At 43.7% G+C, this 17,606-nt stretch overlaps 4 protein-coding genes across 4 annotated transcripts; 3 read left to right on the forward strand and 1 right to left on the reverse strand.

Moving 5' to 3' along the window:
- Positions 1-331: 331 nt before the first annotated feature.
- Positions 332-1,381, forward strand: SERLADRAFT_410104 (uncharacterized protein; the record flags this gene model as incomplete). The annotated part of the gene is made up of 3 exons (XM_007321172.1): positions 332-553; positions 686-785; positions 831-1,381. The coding sequence occupies 3 exons, from the start codon at positions 332-334 to the stop codon at positions 1,379-1,381; spliced, it is 873 nt and encodes a 290-aa protein (XP_007321234.1).
- Positions 1,382-4,547: 3,166 nt separating this feature from the next.
- Positions 4,548-5,227, reverse strand: SERLADRAFT_410105 (uncharacterized protein; the record flags this gene model as incomplete). The annotated part of the gene is made up of 5 exons (XM_007321173.1): positions 4,548-4,669; positions 4,728-4,741; positions 4,770-4,854; positions 4,912-4,949; positions 5,106-5,227. The coding sequence occupies 5 exons, from the start codon at positions 5,225-5,227 to the stop codon at positions 4,548-4,550; spliced, it is 381 nt and encodes a 126-aa protein (XP_007321235.1).
- Positions 5,228-11,924: 6,697 nt separating this feature from the next.
- SERLADRAFT_440708 (uncharacterized protein) lies at positions 11,925-12,629 on the forward strand (the record flags this gene model as incomplete). The annotated part of the gene is made up of 1 exon (XM_007321174.1): positions 11,925-12,629. The coding sequence occupies one exon, from the start codon at positions 11,925-11,927 to the stop codon at positions 12,627-12,629; it is 705 nt and encodes a 234-aa protein (XP_007321236.1).
- Positions 12,630-15,108: 2,479 nt separating this feature from the next.
- On the forward strand, positions 15,109-17,127 carry SERLADRAFT_473805 (uncharacterized protein; the record flags this gene model as incomplete). Its single annotated transcript, XM_007321175.1, has 5 exons — positions 15,109-15,997; positions 16,049-16,148; positions 16,207-16,312; positions 16,366-16,563; positions 16,599-17,127. 5 exons carry the CDS (start codon positions 15,610-15,612, stop codon positions 16,695-16,697), a joined length of 891 nt encoding a protein of 296 aa, XP_007321237.1.
- Between the last annotated feature and the right edge of the window lie 479 nt (positions 17,128-17,606).

Consider the following 17,606-nt stretch of genomic DNA (forward strand, 5'->3'; position numbering starts at 1 on the left):
CATTCCACTTTGTGAATGTAGTCCTGGATGCATGCATGCTTGATTGCTGGAGGTGAGTTATTGTGACATTGAGTTTGTGTTGTTGGCTCATTAATAACAGGGTACAATTCAGAGCCAGACCTGTTTATCCATTTCAAAACCATGGCAATCTGCAATGAACTCCCAAGTGTTGATTCATTGCATAGTGTGGGTGTAACCCTGCACCTGAAATATAATAGTATCAATAGCTATGAAAATGCACTGCAAGCACATCAACCTAACAAGCCATTGTTGGTGAATCTTGGATCACTGTGGTCCCCCAAGACCCTTATATTTCTGTGACTTTGGCCACATGCCAGAGCAAGCAAGCTGCAAACAAAAAAAGGAACAGTTAGACAAAAAAAAAGCAGAAAAAAAGGGCTGGCCCAGAGAAGAGACTAATCAGCCCTTTGAGGGGGACCGCACACTGGCACAAGCCATACAGTTCATGTCAGACAGCCTTGGAGCTCGTGAATTTGCCTATGCTGTCACTGATGGCAACACTGAATGGGTATACAAGCACTTGAAAGTGATAGTATTCAGTTTTGCAGGTTCCTTGCACACAAAGTACTTCACATATCTTCTTGAGATGATATGCACACTCCAATATGAATGCAGTCCTAAACTATGAGATGCCATCTTGAAAAACTGGCTGGTTAACTTGAAGGGAATGCCTGGATCCTTTTGTGGTGCCGGTGACTTATTGCAAGAGCACTACAACCTCCTCCTTCAAGAATTCTTGGTCCATATTGATATTCTGTGGGATGGTGAGCTCATGTGTAACATCATTTCACAAAATGTTAATGAATTAGCTCAAATGAAGAAGGATATGCTGACAAATTTGGGACTTGCCCACCGCACAAACAAAGAACCTGAGCCTCATAATAACCCCAAAATAGAAACATTACTTCAAACCTACTGTGAAACCGAGCTTCACTTGTTTTGGCAACAAAGAGATTATGGGGATTGTGAAGTATGCAATTTTGAAAGAGGCATAAAAAAGCTAGCACATGGGAGAGTCAAAAAGTGGATTGACAAGACAACCAAGTCTTGTGGCTTGATGGTTGGCATACAGAAAGTACACAATGGTGGAGATAGCAATAGAATGGAGGCTCAAACTGCACCAACAGAAGAGCAGTGGAGTAGCGAGAGTGATGCTGAAAGTGAAATTGAGGAAGAACATGAGTTTTTACAAGACTTGCCTAACCTTGGTAATTGTTTTATTGTTGAAGGAGATTTGATACTAGATTATGCTGATGATGAGGAAGATGAGCACACTGCTGTACTGCAGATAAACAAGTTAGGAAGTGATGGTGAGGATGTAGGGGATGAAGACACTGATATTGATGACAAGGGTAACTAGGGTCCAATGACCATGTTCTCCTGGTTCTGTAGATCAAGATTAGTGTGTGTTATGTTCACTAGTATTAGAATGCTTACATTATTGTGTTTGCACATGTGAGGCTGCTGAGATGACTCAATCATTTGGCTGAGAGTGGCCCCCCGCTTGCATTTGGGTGATGTCAAAGTCTGGAAATCCACAAATGACTGGAGAGGCTTTCAGACAATGTCAGAAATGATAGGGCCTTGCTGAGTATGAGAGTTCTATCTTGCATTGTATACAAGGACATTGTCTCTGGGAAAAGGCCATCAGCTAAGCAAGAATACAGAAAATAGACGGGGTAAGATTGCTAAAGGCGTCTGGGAGAGAACTGAGTAGAGTCCTTATGTCCAAACACCTATGCGTTGTTCAACCCGCAGGGATCAACCAAGGGATTCAGAAGAAAGTGCTGAAGACTACAATAGAGTGGGTCCGCAGGTCAGTTTGCAGAGTCCGCACTTTTGAGTCTAAACAGAGCGGATACATCACAGCAAGTTGTGATCTTGCTGGAAAGGCAATAATACAAGTGTGGGAGTGATAATATGAGCTGAGGATGAATATAGAGTGGAGAATACAACACTGCAATGACTCCTGAGAGTCCACATTTTGGGTCTATATGAACAGAACGTCACAACAAGCTCGGTGCTTTGTTGGAAATTTTGGTTATATGGCTGTGGGACGTCTACAACAATTCTGAAGTGACTATGGCGACTTATTCAGACAAATTCTGAGTATATGGGGGATCAAAAGATAGATTTCCTTCCTTTTGGAAGTACAGTTTTATAGCAGTACCAAAAAGGAAATAGCAAAAATAGTGTAAAACATATGAGAACCAATAGGAGAAACAAAGGATAAACATTAGAAAGTGTCCATATGAAAATGTAAGAAAAAGCGAGTCATATCCTGCTAGTCTGACGTCCAGACTGTTCCATACCACGAGGGACAGCTCCTATATTCCATAAAAGGAAAGGGGTAGTTGATCTGTGGACAGTTGTAATGCTCTGGAGTCCATGTGGAGTCTTGCACGTGCGTGGAGTGCTGAATTAGCTCCTTGTCTGACGGGTCCAAAGTCCAAAAAGTGCGGACCCTATATGTCCGCAAATGCGGACTCTATGTATCCGCAAATGCAGACTCTATGTATCCGCAAACATGGACTCTGCGGACTGTTGCATATTGATGCATGGTTTGTCGTAGAACTGGATTGATATGTTGGGAAATAAAGGGATTACTATGCCAGCGTCTAAGTCAACTCTACAACGGCACAGCTGAGAAATTTACCTTGTTGTACCTGTCTCTATAATAGAGATGTCCTCGCCCTTGAGTTTGTCCACAACCAATGCCTCACATTTCTTGCATTTGTGCTTGGGCCTCTGCATTAATATTGGCTTGGTTGATGTCACATGTACACCAAAGGTCAGATTTTATAGCCTGCATTGTGGTCCACACAAGGCCCAAATAGGGCTTAATGAAGACTTTGGGCTGAGATTAGCAATCATGTTGATTGAGTAGATCAACTCATGGCTGTCCATGAGGAGTTTGATGGTTAAGTTGGGAAGGAACACAAAGGATGGGAGTATGTTTGTACCAGTGTCACCAACAGTATCAAAGATTTCAAGGTGACAGTTTTGAAGGGGTTTGGTGGCATGCTCATGCATGTCCTTGGTAATTGACTTCTTCTTAGGCATGGCCTGGGCATCCTCTTTTTGACACGCAGCTTCAGGGCCTGTGTTAAAAGGAAGAGCACATGATGAAGGGTCCTCCTGACTACAGCCAAAACACTGGCAAAAAGAAGTTATAGCTGGACGTGGATGGCTCATACAGGTGGAACAAGTGCACTGTAAGTCTTTACAAGGATTGTTGTACAGTCAATTTTGTTCCATGGCCTTACATGTACAAGGTGCCAGGATGAGTTTTGCCATGTTTATGTCCATTGTGATGCCGTTGCCACTTCTCTTCTTTCTGATGGCCACATTGCCTCTAGCTTGTTCTGAGTGATATACATAATGCCCCATCTCTCCTTTTGTTGTGTCCTGTCAGGCCTTATCCTGCCAACCTTCTGGTGGAATTCATCAGCATTTTGCACCACTCCCATCATCACAATCAAGGTAAAATTGATAGGGTCATACCCAACACAGAGTCCATTGGTTGTATTGATTATGCGTGTTATGGGGTTTTCATGAAACAGTCTCCGGGTTTCAATATTGTACTTGGGTGAGTTAAGGGAATTGTACATTATGGAGATCCAGACTGGATTGTTCAGGTGCGTTGGCCCATAAATATGTTTGAAGTTGGGAATTGAAGGTATATTGTTGGGCAGAAAATGATGGTTTTGTGGTCAGAGTGGAGGATCCATTGCAGCTGGGAAAAGTTCCAACCCCCAAGTCCATGCTTCAACTCATGTATTAACAGTTGAACATCTAGGCGTAGGTTGGACCTTTAAATGAGGTGGTATTCTCCTGCTTTCAGTCCAAGGAAGTTACATATCTGGTCCGTTGTCATCCATTGTTAGGCCTGAAACTAGTGTGGCAGTAACGGCAATCTGCACAACTTGGGGGGCATTTGGGCAGCAATGTACCATATCTGTAAGAAGGCATTTTGGAAGCTATTGCCCCAAGTATCCAGTAAGTGGATCTCATCTATTCCTAATGCAGTTAGTTGTGGCCACAATCCTTTGTCATGCAGGAGCTCCTCAAAAAACTGTGACGACAGCTGTTTGAGTGACAGAAGGATTATTGAGGCTTGGTGGTGAGTCATATGCCATAAATTTTCTTGCCTTTTTGTTCAAGCTTCATGAAGGGTGTGGCTTAGTCTCTGTTGCTGACCTTATACAATACATGTGACTGTCAATATATGATACTAGTAGTCGGTATATGAAGACAACAATATTGGTAATAAGGTCTGCTCCGAATCTAAGGCCCTTTGTGGGAACCCCCCACTCAATGTCTTTCAGCCACACAGTAGAGAGCTATTACAGCTCCGCAACAGCTTAGAAGCAGTTCCAACCAACCCCGCTTAGACATTACCCCACAATGAAATCAATCACTTCCCAAAGTCCTGTGCAAAGCCTCGTGTACAGATAATCAGTAGCTTAATAGTATTGATCAATTGATGTACAGTAGTTACAAAAATCAAAGCCGTTTCCCATTAATCATGTCCCAAACACCCCAGCAAACACCTCGCTGAACAGCACAAACATCAAGCCAAAAGCTTGAGGATGTGTTGGCAAGTATCTATGATGCTCGGTGATCTCTGGCCAACTTTTTGCATCATCTGTTTAAAACAAAGAATGAGAAAGGAGAGAAACTTGAAGGATCCAAGAGATACTCACACATGGTAGTGTCTCTGATCAATGGGTCATGCACAGGCTCACCCACATTGGTGGTGGTTCTTGAGCTGATATACCAACAAGCAAAGAGAATCTCCCTTTGGATGGATGACCCCCTGGTAAATCAAATCTACATACCAGGGAGTGTTAGCTTCAATCAAATTCAGCATGCAAGCCTTGCACTCACTGCCTGGGCCCTTGAACTTGTTGTTCACCAGATCCATGCTGAGTCAAACAGGATGATCTCTACAGAGGCAGGTCTACAAGTGTGGGCAGGCACTACCCATGAGGGACGTTGGACACAAGGTACCCAGGTCACATGGGATATTGTAAACAACTTCAGTTTTGCCAAGCTTGAAACCACCATACGGAAGCATGCACCTGTATTTTGGCACTTGATTTGCTCCTACTGCAACTCCGAACTTGTTTATGGAGACAACTATGTCCTGCGTACAAACCGGCCTCAAAATCTGGTAGGTGGACTTGTCATATGGCTGGTCCATTTTTAATCAGTTCTACAGGGTGCCATTGATAGTATAATATCACTTACCTTTATACGTTCAAAAAGCGCCAGCTATGGTGCATTGTGTCGGACCTTGTACCTATTTGCAGCTAAAGCCAATTGCTCAATCATTTGGGTTGAGAGCCAACTAAGAAGTGTATGATTATGGACTATTGTTACTTAAATGAGTACACGGTTAAAAATGCATATCCACTGCCTTTAATCAGTTAGCTAGTAGACAAGTTAGCTGGAGCCAAGATCTTAACAAAGATGGATCTCAGATGGGGATACAATAATGTACGCATCAAAGAAGAAGATGCTTGGAAGGCCGTGTTCACGTGCCACCGAGGATCCTTCGAGCCCCTCGTTATGTTCTTTGGGTTGACCAATTCACCGGCAACCTTCCAGAGCATAATGAACAAAATCTTTGCGGATATGGAAAACTGTGTTGTCATTTACATTGACAATTTGTTAATATTTACGAAGTCGGACAATGAGGCTGAGCATGACAGGATTGTGTAAGAAGTCCTTCAACGCTTACAGGAACGGGACCTATTTGTCAAACCCAAAAAATGTAATTTTAAAGTGAAGGAAGTAGACTTCCTTGGTATAATAATAGGCCAGAACAGAATCAGGATGGATCCTGAGAAAGTTCAAGCTATATTGGATTGGCCAGAACCTACTCGTGTCAGAGGAGTTAGGGCCTTCCTTGGCTTAGGCAACTTCTACCGAAGGTTTATCAAAAACTTCGCAAAAATCACAAGACAGTTGAACAATCTCACTAAAAAGGATATTGTTTGGCACTGGGGCGCCAAAGAACAAGAAGCTTTTGATAAGCTTAAACAGGTGTTTACAATGGCGCCCATATTAGCATTTCCAGAATTAGACAAAGAGTTCCGGCTAGAAACCAACTCTTCTGATTTTGCTACTGGGGCTGTTCTATCAATTAAATGCCCAGATAATCTGTGGAGGCCTTGTGTCTATTTATTGCATAGTTTGTCACCTACAGAGTGCAACTATCAAATTTACAATAAATAGATGCTCATGAGAGCTTTAGAGCACTGGCTGCACTACTTAGAAGGTGCTAGGCACCAATTTGGAATTTGGACCAATCATAAGAATCTGGAGTATTTTATGACAGCCCAAGACTTGAACCAAAGATAGGCCCACTATGTGGTGTACTTGTCTAGGTTTAAATATAAATTAATTCAAAAGCCAGGTACTTCTATGGGGAAAGCGGACACTTTATCTAGAAGAGAGGATCATGCCAATGGCATCAAAGATAACAACAAAGGCATCACCCTGATAGATCAATCCAGTGTTGCCAATGTTTGAATTGGACAAGGCTCTGGTCTTCTAGAAGTCTTCAAGAGAGACATCTCCTCAGAAGAGAAGGTGCGCCTTGATAGCAATTTACATTATTTATGGGAAGACGGGCTCTTCCATTACAAAGACAAAATCTATGTCCCTAAGTCCGCAAGGATCAAGGCAATAGATAGACATCATGACACTCTAGTGGCTGGGCACCCTGGGTGGCAACGAACAATGAAGTTGATCTCCAGAAACTACATGTGGCCTGGCATGGTCAAAGACATACAGGAATATGTAAAATCCTGTCTGAGATGTGCCATGGCAAAGAACTCCGAGTCACATCAACCGCTGGCTGGTAAACTTATGCCAAATCCGATACCAGCTGGTCCCTGGCAGGACATATCGGTTGATTTCATGACAGATCTACTCAAATCAAATGGGGATTCAGTAATGGTGGTAGTAGATCGCTTTTCCAAAGAAGTGGTATTCATTCCCACCAACAAAACCATGACCGCTGCTGGTACGGCAGATCTATTTAAAGATTTTGCATGGTCTATCCATGGGTTACCGGAAACGGTTATCTCTGATAGGGGACCACAATTTGCTAGTGAATTTACAAAAAAAACTTTGCCGGATGCTGGGCATCAAACCTAAAATGGTGTTCCATCTGCAGACTGATGGGCAAACAGAGAGGCTCAATCAAGAATTAAAGCAATACCTCCGCATATTTATTAATGACAGGCAGACAGATTGGGCCAAGTGGCTAAAGATAGCCTAGTTCCCATATAATATCAAACAGTTGTCGGCTACAGAAAAAGCACTATTCGAGGTTACAAGATCGTACCTTCCCAGAATGGGTGTAGAACCTGGCAAAAGCAGGAACAAGGCTGCTGAGAACATGGCTAAAGACATGAAGTCTGTCTTAGACAAAACATGCAAGGCGCTATTCAAAACTGCAGAGCAGATGAAAGACAGGGCAGAGCGTAGACACTCTAAGGCTCCTGACTACAAGGTTGGCGACCTGGTCTGGTTAGATACAGACCACTCAAAATTAAAAGATTGGCAGTCTAGAAAACTGACCAAAAAGTGGATTGGTCCTTACCGGATTAAGAAAGTCAAACCCAATGCAGTGGAGCTGAAACTCCCAAAATGGATGAGGGTAGTACCCACGGTCAATATCAGCCATGTGAAACCTTACAAAGGGCCGCTGCCGGGACAGCGTGTGGACCAGCCCGGACTGATTGTAGTCACCCAGGAAGGTGAAGAAGAGTTTAAAGTCAAACAAGTGGTGGATGCACACTTGAAGCGTGGAAAACTGGAATTCCTAGTCCTATGGAAGGGCTATGGAGATGAAGACAGAACATGGGAACCAGAAGCCCATCTGAATAACTCCCATGATGTTGTTCAAGAGTTTTATTCTAAGAATCCCTCGACTCCTAGGAAGCTTAGAGGCATGGATTCAAACCTTTTTAATTCCCTTTTTCAACCTATGCCCAAAAATTTAACTACTACCTCCGGCATCTGGTCTCGCCTGGAACACCCCACGAACAACCAGACCACTCCACTGTTCTAGGAGGCAAAGCCCATAAACAAGTTCCGTGGAATCTGGGAGGATTGTGTGTTAGTTTGTTTTGTGTGTGGTTTTCTAACAACAGTTCTCATCATCGACATCGCGCTGCACTGCCTTTTTCTTATTTTAGCTACAAGTCTCTCATGCAGTGGAGCTGGTCACACGGGCTGTGCCCCATGACATCATCAGCCACTGCCTCCATCAACCGTATAGTACATATGTACAAACAAACCTGTAGTAGTATATATACCCCAATAGATCAAGGAGACTCCTCAGTGAGTTCTCCTGTTGTTTACCCACAACTAACTTGGTCTTATCCTAAGGGTAACCACTCCCCTCACTTCTTTACAGCTTCGTCTGAGTTGTGCACCAGAGTATAGAAACTTTGGTTGTAACATCCTTGTGGTCTGTCAGTCGGCATAACTCTACGCTCCATTTCCACATGGTACTCCGGTTGTCTGCTCCAATACTCCTGCACCAGACTCCTAGTCCGCCATACATTTCTCCTTGCACGTTCTAGTATTCCTTGTGGACTCTGTAGTTAGACCTTATGATACACTCCTTGCACATATGTTCTCCTCTCGCTAGATAAATGTCCGCATGGAACTCCATACATACATTACAAGTTACTCCTTACGAGCTCCTGCTCCCCCAACAGTATACAAGCTGTAACTCCTGTACTCCGTTTCTGCAGTTTGAATATTGACTAGATTCCCTCACTTTCTTACCAGTCCTTTTCTAAAGTCCTTTCCAATCCTTTGCCGAAAGATCTTTACTCTGCTCCCTTTCATCCTCTACTTCTTCTCTGTCCACTTCCAACAAGTTAGGGACCAAGGTCCGTGGAAGGGTCTGGCGCATGAGCTAAGTCAATTCCCCATCTCATCCTTTGTACTCCGTTACTCCAAAAAGGCCATGGTTCTAACAATGTACCTACATATTTTCTAGTGTTGATGTCAGTATAGTATTATGAAATGAGACTTTGAAATCTCACCTTAGATGCAGCCGCAGACCATAACCCACCCTTTTCTGCCCAGTTCTCAAACAGTGCTTGAAGACAGACCTCTTGTTCATCCTTTGATCAATATTTGGCATTTTTTCTGTGACCTGAAGCTTGTGAAATCAGATTAGCTTCACTAACATCATAAGCCACAGCCAAGCACCAAGGATTTTTGGTCCCATTAATGATAGCAGCAAGATATCTACAGAAAATGTTAGTTTTGGTGATTCTGCACTTAGTTGTGCTATCTATTTTCCCTTATTTCTAAATCACTTTCCTCTTTATTCCTTTTGCTCTATTGTTCAGTATTCACTGAGCATTCTATAATTTCGCCTTTGTGGCTGATTTGTTTACCTTTGGTTACAAAACTTCGGATTAGTATTGCAGAGTCCAGTATTCCTATTCTTTAGTTACTCATACTGGACTCTAGGTACTGTACACATTCTGTACTCTCTGATAATGAAGTTACTCGTACTGGACTCTAGTTTTGTCCCTGTTAGCTCTCAGCAAGTGGCTAGACACTTCCCAGAAGTTCTCAATTGAACAGAAAATGTGAGTGAAAGCCAGTACAAACTGATTTAAAGCTGAGTCGTGCTCGCCTCATAATGAAGTGAAATATATCCAGGCAAACTTGCGTGTCTGGCATTGATTTCTTGACTGTGCTGCGTACATGACAACAGTTGTTGACTATAACCATCAGTGAAAGAGGTTGGTTCAATTCTTTGTAGCAACACTTCAAATCATCAAGTGGTTCTTCCATTTTGGCATTTGCTTGAGTTTGAAAAAGTCTCTACTCAGTCCCACATTAGCAAAAAAACTGGTATCATCAAATTAACACTTACCAGCACAGTATTTTGTTTTCTTTGTTTATTGCAGTAAGCATCTCTCTCTTTATCCTCACTTTTTGCTTGTCAGCCATTGTGGCCTTCCCCACAGCTTTGAATGTGTTGTTGAGCAAGATTCAGGCTCCTAATCCCCACATCAAGATCCACCTACAGCTGTGAAAAAACAAGTACCAGGACTCACCGGATAAGGTGCACAATATAGTCAGAGGGCTCAACTGCACATATCCGTTTACTAACCTCAAAATAGATATCAGTGATTGGCTTATCCCCATATGCACTGCTTATGTATGGTGCCGAGAACTCCACAAGTGGCCCACATGGCTCAAAGGGCAAGTGCTGGCTTCTTTTCTTTTGGAAACTTTGAAAATATTCTGATAAGCGCTGATGGTACTCTAGCAAATGGAGTTTTGGAAATAATATGACATACACTTGAAGTTCTCTGCCAGTCCAGCCAATGTACTCAAAGGACAAAGCTCAACAATCAGATTAAAGAGGCTGCGTGTAATCCCACATTGTTTGAAGAAGACCGGAACACGGCCTGTTAAATTAACTGGGTAACTATATATATTTCCACTACAGCTTTGATGAGACTGACAAGGAATCTGCCAAAACTCCCACTTTTCCCAGAACAAGTGGCTTGTTATAGCAAAACAGTACATCTCTTCACCACTCACCACCTTTAGGCCCCCCATAGAGCTTATTATTCTCTTTACAAACATTGCATTGCAACTGCACTCAAGTTGCATATTCTTCTCTTTAGATCCCATAAACATCATGATGGCCAGTTGATGTCCAATCTCCCCACTTAATATCAGTAGACTGGCATCTTGGAGAGCAGTTGAGGCTATTATAATAGAAAGGGTGAATGACAGTGATTTCTTTCAGGTAAGCAGTTCCAGGCATATTCCGGGAGGTTTTTACATTTCTCTGAGTGCAAGAACATAGAAGGTGTGAATCGGGGACCGTACATTGGTACATAGTTCCTTAAACTCGAGGGAACTAGCCCACTCTTGCTGTTGGGGTGGACTGATGTGGCCAAGTTCACATAGTCAACATACTCAATAATGTGTGCCTCCCATTTGTATTAGGCTGTCTGGAACTCACTAGCTGATGTTGGCGGACTATTTTCCCATATTTGGACTCGTCATTTAATCTTGGTTCCTTGGTTCCTTGGTAAGTCATCCTTGTTTTCTTCCTTATCAAAAATAACTCACAGATGTGTTCCACTCATTCCAAAATTTAACATGTTCACCAGTGTTAGGCAACAAATATGAAGCTATATAACAACACCCAATGTCTGGCCAAGTCCTTGCTGAAAGGCGGTGGATCAGAGTATGAGAGTTGAAGAGTATCTGTATAAGCACAAATCCAAACTAATATTGAACTAAAGAATAATACATCGAGTATGTACTTCCTTATATAGTGAACAACGATGGTCAGACCGAGAAAGGGAAGAGTTAAGAAAGTGGTCTGACCAATTAACTAACCAATAAGAAAAAGAAAGAGAAAGTGGTCCGATTCATCGTATTTACTAATTGCATGAGAGAAAGTATTGGTAAGAGGTGTATGATTGGCTGTATCAGTAAGCCCATGAGAAGGCGCTGACTCATAGCCTTCCTTGCTTATCAATATCCCTCCGAAGTATTCCCAGACATAGCATTGGATCATTGCTATGTCATCTGGATATCTTCTTGAGGGTCTACAACTGTTCTCCTTTGTTGTAAGTACAATAGGATGCGAGTATGAATGGAAAATAAGAAGAAAAAGGATAAGAGTAATAGAATGCCGACCGTAATCTCTAGTCCAAGAGCGAGAGGAGTGATAGGGAATGAATTGGATAATCACAACATGATGGGAATACAATGAGAAAAGAGAAAAATTGATCCCTCACACACCGGTGATCACTGAAGCACAATGGGCACACTGCCTCGCCCTCACTCGTGAACAAACCGACATTGTAGACACCACTGAATTGATGTCAGATAGGCACACTTACTTTTATCTATTCCATCAGTCTAACGCCACCTGCCCTAATGCCACCTACTCTTTGGATACATTCCATTGCTGGCAACAATCGCTTCTTGTTGCCGACGGACTACATGCAGTCACCGTCTCACTAGCTTCATTAGTAGAAGAGCTTACGTGGGACAATAATTCTGTATTGAGTATTGGAGCGACTTTGCTCATGGAACACTTGCAGATAGCATCCCTGGAACAACACTTGAGGAAGAACTGCAAGGATGGAGAGAGAGAAGCGGTTGAAGCCTTCCTACGTTTAGGAGGCCAGACAGTATGCGACAATACAAGGAATATCCTCGCCCAACAAGGGTATCTCACCTCCCCTCCCCCAGATTTGTTGTCCCTACCAGCCATAATGGGACACACATTTCCAGGGCGCCACCCCCCACACTCGCCGCCGCTGCCTCCACCAGCATCTTGCCCATCATTGCCAGGTCTTGTTCTACCCGTGCCCGCTCCACCATCCCCAGCACGTTCCTCCATAACCAACTCAATAGTCCCCGCAGCCAATGCAGTCAAAGAATTGCAGGACATAGCAATTCCTATGCGACCAGTGACACCCCTCCCCCAACTCCCTCAACCCCGTCGCAACTGCCAACTATGCCACCAGCGCCCAGAGCCGGTACTCCTTATCCCTTTGGGTTGCACTCCCTGTGTGTAGCGCACGAATCAGAGACAGACCCCCATATTGAGCAATAGCTCATCTCTGGATGGAAGGTTGTTGAGGGACAGTGAAGGTGACACCCCATCCTCGGGCAGTAGAAGCAAAAGGCCCTCGCCAATCTCAGACTATTCTAATTCTACTCATTCACAATCCTCTTCTGAATGACAATGTTGCCCTCATATTCAACAATGTTATGCCTGTCAAGATTCTGGCCATCGTGCCATCTATTGTTGTTATTATACTTGTTCTATATGCGGATTGGACGCCCACGGACACCGCGCTAACAAATGTAACCAACAACGGAAATACCCCTTCACTGCAGACAGTTGGGGATTAGACAATATGCATAACAATCTAGACGAGGACGCACGGTACAACGTAGACGGAGAGCTAGGAGACTTTGGAGCAGTCTGAACCTAAAGAGGGGGTAATGTTACGAATTATGTTCCCTATAGACTTTATTTCTTCTCAGAGTAGCTACCTACCGCTACTCATTCATACTTTCCCACACTTGTTACCTATTATGGTCTCACCCATCATTGTTTGTTCAACACAAACACCTGCCCTAAAGTAGACAGTATATATACATGCCTGTATTGTAGTTACATCTCCAATATGATTGTACCCTTCAACAGTGCAACTTGGTATTCATCAGTAGATCCTCATCATCAGCATATGTCTCAAACCCGTAATTCATGGGCTTATCAGAAACCGCTTCATTGCTAGAAACCCCTTGTTATCAGGCTTGTACATTCCAAGCGTAACAGAAAGCTTATACAAAATTGCTGAACTGTTCAATTGCTTATATACTGCAACACTAAGTATGTTATGCCTTTTACTTTGACAGTTAGTCTGACAAAGTCTGGCTATTTAGCAAAAGGCACTCCAATCTGTTATGGAAAAGCTTAGCCTTGAAAGGTGATTGCGCATCAAATTGGGAGGACAAAGCCTTCCTGCACACCTGATCCTGAAGACAAGAAGAGAAGAAATAATGGTGGGCACCCACCTGATACTTCTCGTGAACTTCTTAAGGAGAAGAGCCACCGCAAGTCCCTAGCAAAAAATGAACAAACTCTAAACCAACAAAAAAAAAAAGACACAATTGATGTTAGCTACCCCTGTACATTGCTTCCTTATTATCATCATGCGACAGTACTTCACTGGTTTAGCCTTTGAAAGGCATACAATTGATGAGATCAAATCAAGAATATGTAGTAGACTGCCGTTGCTGATATTTCATAGGGGCCATGTGGTACTTGAGTTTTAGTGGACCTGTGTTCCTCGTAAATGTGGCCGTTTCATGCCGATTTTGTGGCACCTGCCGACCATTCTCACGTCTTGTAAGCTTTATTGGCGCCGAATGGGGGGCTCCTGCGAGCTTTATTGGCGCCGAATGGGGGGCTCCTGCGCGCCACCCTTAGTAAGCAAGGGAGACTAGGAACTTCCTGGGAATGACCAATTTTTCCTAAGGAGCATTATAGCAGTCACATGATCAGGTTCACATGTAGGCACATGTAGGCGCCAGTTTATCGCGATTGCCACATCTTTTTATCCATCAGCTTTGTTTCATCCAAGACAAACGCCATTCACAATGAGTCAAGAACCCCCGCGTTCACCTGAGTCATCCGCATCAAAAACGCGGGATTCAAAGCTAAACATAACTCCTCCTCGCCTCCCCAATTTGACCTCTCGCGAAGTGAAAAGCACTCCTCTAGCCAAAAGTACACACACGTCACAAAGGTATTCTGACCAAAACGTGATGCTTACAGAACGGACAAAACGATGTCAAAAGATGATGGAAGAACTGGTTTACTATGAACTACATGATGCACGCTTCGAGAGCAAAGAGGTGATGGGGCGCTTGTGTTCCGCAGATGATGGCGTTACGCACCTTGTCCTGGAAGAACTCAGAGAACAAGGAATTTTTTCTGACCAAGGGTTTAATTTTGATCAAGAAAATTGGCCCCCAGCGGGGGCGGGAGAGAGTACCTATTATTTACCATTCACAAAACTTCTGAACCGGATCATCAACACTTCCGAATCTCACCTTTCCGCAGACCCTAAAATCCCTAAGGACCGCTATTATCACGGTCTACGCTTCTACAGTTACAATAAAGAAATGAAGGGCGGGACTACCCATGCATTGAAGCCAGATTTAGTGTCTTTAAACGGTGTCGCCGACGAATCTGAGCTGGATGGTCGGGTGTCGTGGCAAGATCTAGCTATCGCGTGCGAGGTGAAGGGCGACTGGAATGTGCTGCTCAAACAGGCTGGTACCTACGCACGATGCACATTCGTTGCTCACGAGAACCGTTACTTCGTTTTGGTTATCGGCTTCAACCACAAAACTTCCGAAGTTCAATTCTACTTCTATCAAAGATATGGCGTGATTTGCAGCTCTGCGCTGAGTTTAAAGACAGAAGATGGCTTTGCCGCTTTTGTCAAGGGAATAGTGGGCATACTTTCATGGGAAAACGATTCGAAGGCTGGGATCAATCCATCGCGGAACAATCACTACTTCTTGATCCCAAACTGGGGTCTTTACGAGGTCGTTGACTTACTCTGTCGTTGCCAATCTATTTGGGGTCGTGTCACACATGTTTATCATCTGAGGAAGGTCGATGAGGCGAAAAAGATATTTGATGATCGACTCAGCAATGTCATAGACCTTACGATAGATATTTCCACCGCTCGATATCCCACCTCCACTTCACGCCCGCGCACTGAAGGCATCGTACCTTCTTCTAATTGAACCTCTACCGTCTCAAGTATTGGGAAACGATCACGCGAACATGCCGTTGAAACTGGAAGCAGCAAGCGCCACAAGTCAGGCTCTGCTCACCCAGCAAGCAAGCAGAATCAAGGCTCCGAGAAGCTTGAATGGCAAGAAATTGATCGCAACGATGAATCCCATCTTTTCCCAACTTACCAGCCTTCGCCCATCCCTGAACTCGACCTCTGTCCTCCGCCGCCTTCCATGATCCTGAAAGATTCATGGCCTTTGGACGGCCATGACGAGATTGAAGTTTTTCGTTTCACTCAAGGAGAGATGGGAATACCTGAAGTTTACGCCCAGTACACAGTTGAACATGGTAAAAAGGGGGCGTGGGTTGAGGAGGAGATTAGAAAAATATTTCTTCTGGAAGAAATAGAATTCATATACAAGGGGTCAAAAGATACACCATCGAAGGGACCCAACAGTCAGGCGGAGAAGGAAACACAATCTAAGATGGAAGATCAGGAGGAAGGCAAGAAGATGGAGAACAGAGTACATAAGCGACTGATATTGAAAACGGAGTGCTGTAAGTTCCAGACGGCTGCGGGGCCGTACCAATTCTTAGAAGGCATGTTTCATGGAATGATGGGTGAGTATTTCCCCGTTTTGACGTCGCTCAGGACTGATGCTCCCTTTCTAGGTCACTATAATATGTATAAGGATGGATGGCTGCACCGCGATGTCAGCGATGGTAACGTTCTATTGTTACCAGAGCCCGAAATACGAAAGCCTCTGACACGGTAGGTCCTCTTAAATTGATAATGAGCTCAAAGCGGTATTGATGTCAAAGTATTCTAGGTTCGAATGCACCAAGAACTTGACAAAATGTGTGGGCGTGATCTCTGACGGCGACCAGGCAATCAGATGGCGAGAGCTAGATCGCAAGCTTGAGAAACATCGTTCGGTAAGTAGCTTATCTTCGGGTTAGCCTGTTATTTAGTCTTCAAATCTCTTCAGGGAACACTCCCTTTCATTTCTAGGCGGATGCTGAGCGCGTGGGATGATGATGAACCCATACTTCATACATTTGCGGATGACTTGGAATCTTTCTTCTGGGTGATATTATGCGTGTTGTTGAGCATTGGCGCCGAGCGCAATAGTTTAACAGGTAAAGAGAGAAAATGGCTTCTTGAAATACTCGCTGCAGACGATCCTCGCATGAGTGGACTCGTTAAAGGATCCACGCTGCAGATGCTGGAGGCTTCAGTCCTGAGAACAAAACACAAACTTTCCCCTGTTTTGAAGGTTTTTGTACCCTTTTTCACAGACATCATACCGCTCATGAATGAGGCTACGGAGGCTGCTGATGAGCTCAATTCAGACAACTTGGTTGAATCTCTAACGACACTCGGAGACAAATTTTACGAGATGTGGTTTACAGCTTTCCTACGTGCACTACCATCATTGCCCAAGACCTGGGACGAAGTTTTGAAACCTCCAATTTGATCACAGAGACGCTTTAACACCCGCCCATGTCGTCTCATCCTATATATCTCTGTCATTGCCCTCCCTACCATCATCTCAGGACTATCCTGTACATATCAATATGCATGTATCTACTTTGTTAAGTTAGCCGTTCGTTGCACCCTGAGAGGTAACAGTTTCATTCATTTTATTACTTTTTCCTGTAGAGACAAGATTTGAGCCCTCGGATTATATTCCTTGTCGCAGAGAAATTTTGTTCAGTATTTAAATAGAATATAGCGCATTGGATTTAATTAATGTATGGGATGGCCCCATGTTGGAGATATGAGAGAAACAAGCGTGGTATGAAGGAAAGAAGTGGCGCAAGCGCCAAACTAGGCAGGCCTAGTAGATGAAGTGGCCCGTGCACCATCAGATAACATTTCATTTTTTTTGGTTCCGTTCTCCCTTATATACGCTGTCGTCGTTAGGCAGACACCTCAGACGTTCACTTGAAGTCTGAGTTGAAATCCCTTTTATGTTAAACTTACGCGTACCTAGCTCATACTTTATTTCCGGTCTATTACCTTGCTAAATACATTATTCAGAATATATGAGACCTTCACTCAAAGTCTGAGTCCATCATCTTGCTAGATCAATAACATCCCATATATAACATGGGATATTCCTAGTCTCCTCTAAGCAGACCTCTTCGGAAGGCCGGAAAAATACAGCTCTCTGCAAAGCTGCAATTTGCGGTCACTTTACCGTTGCTAAGATATTTGTCAGTCATA

This window comes from Serpula lacrymans (genome assembly GCF_000218685.1).
Source record: "Serpula lacrymans var. lacrymans S7.9 unplaced genomic scaffold SERLAscaffold_11, whole genome shotgun sequence".
Classification (NCBI taxonomy): Eukaryota; Fungi; Basidiomycota; class Agaricomycetes; order Boletales; family Serpulaceae; genus Serpula; species Serpula lacrymans.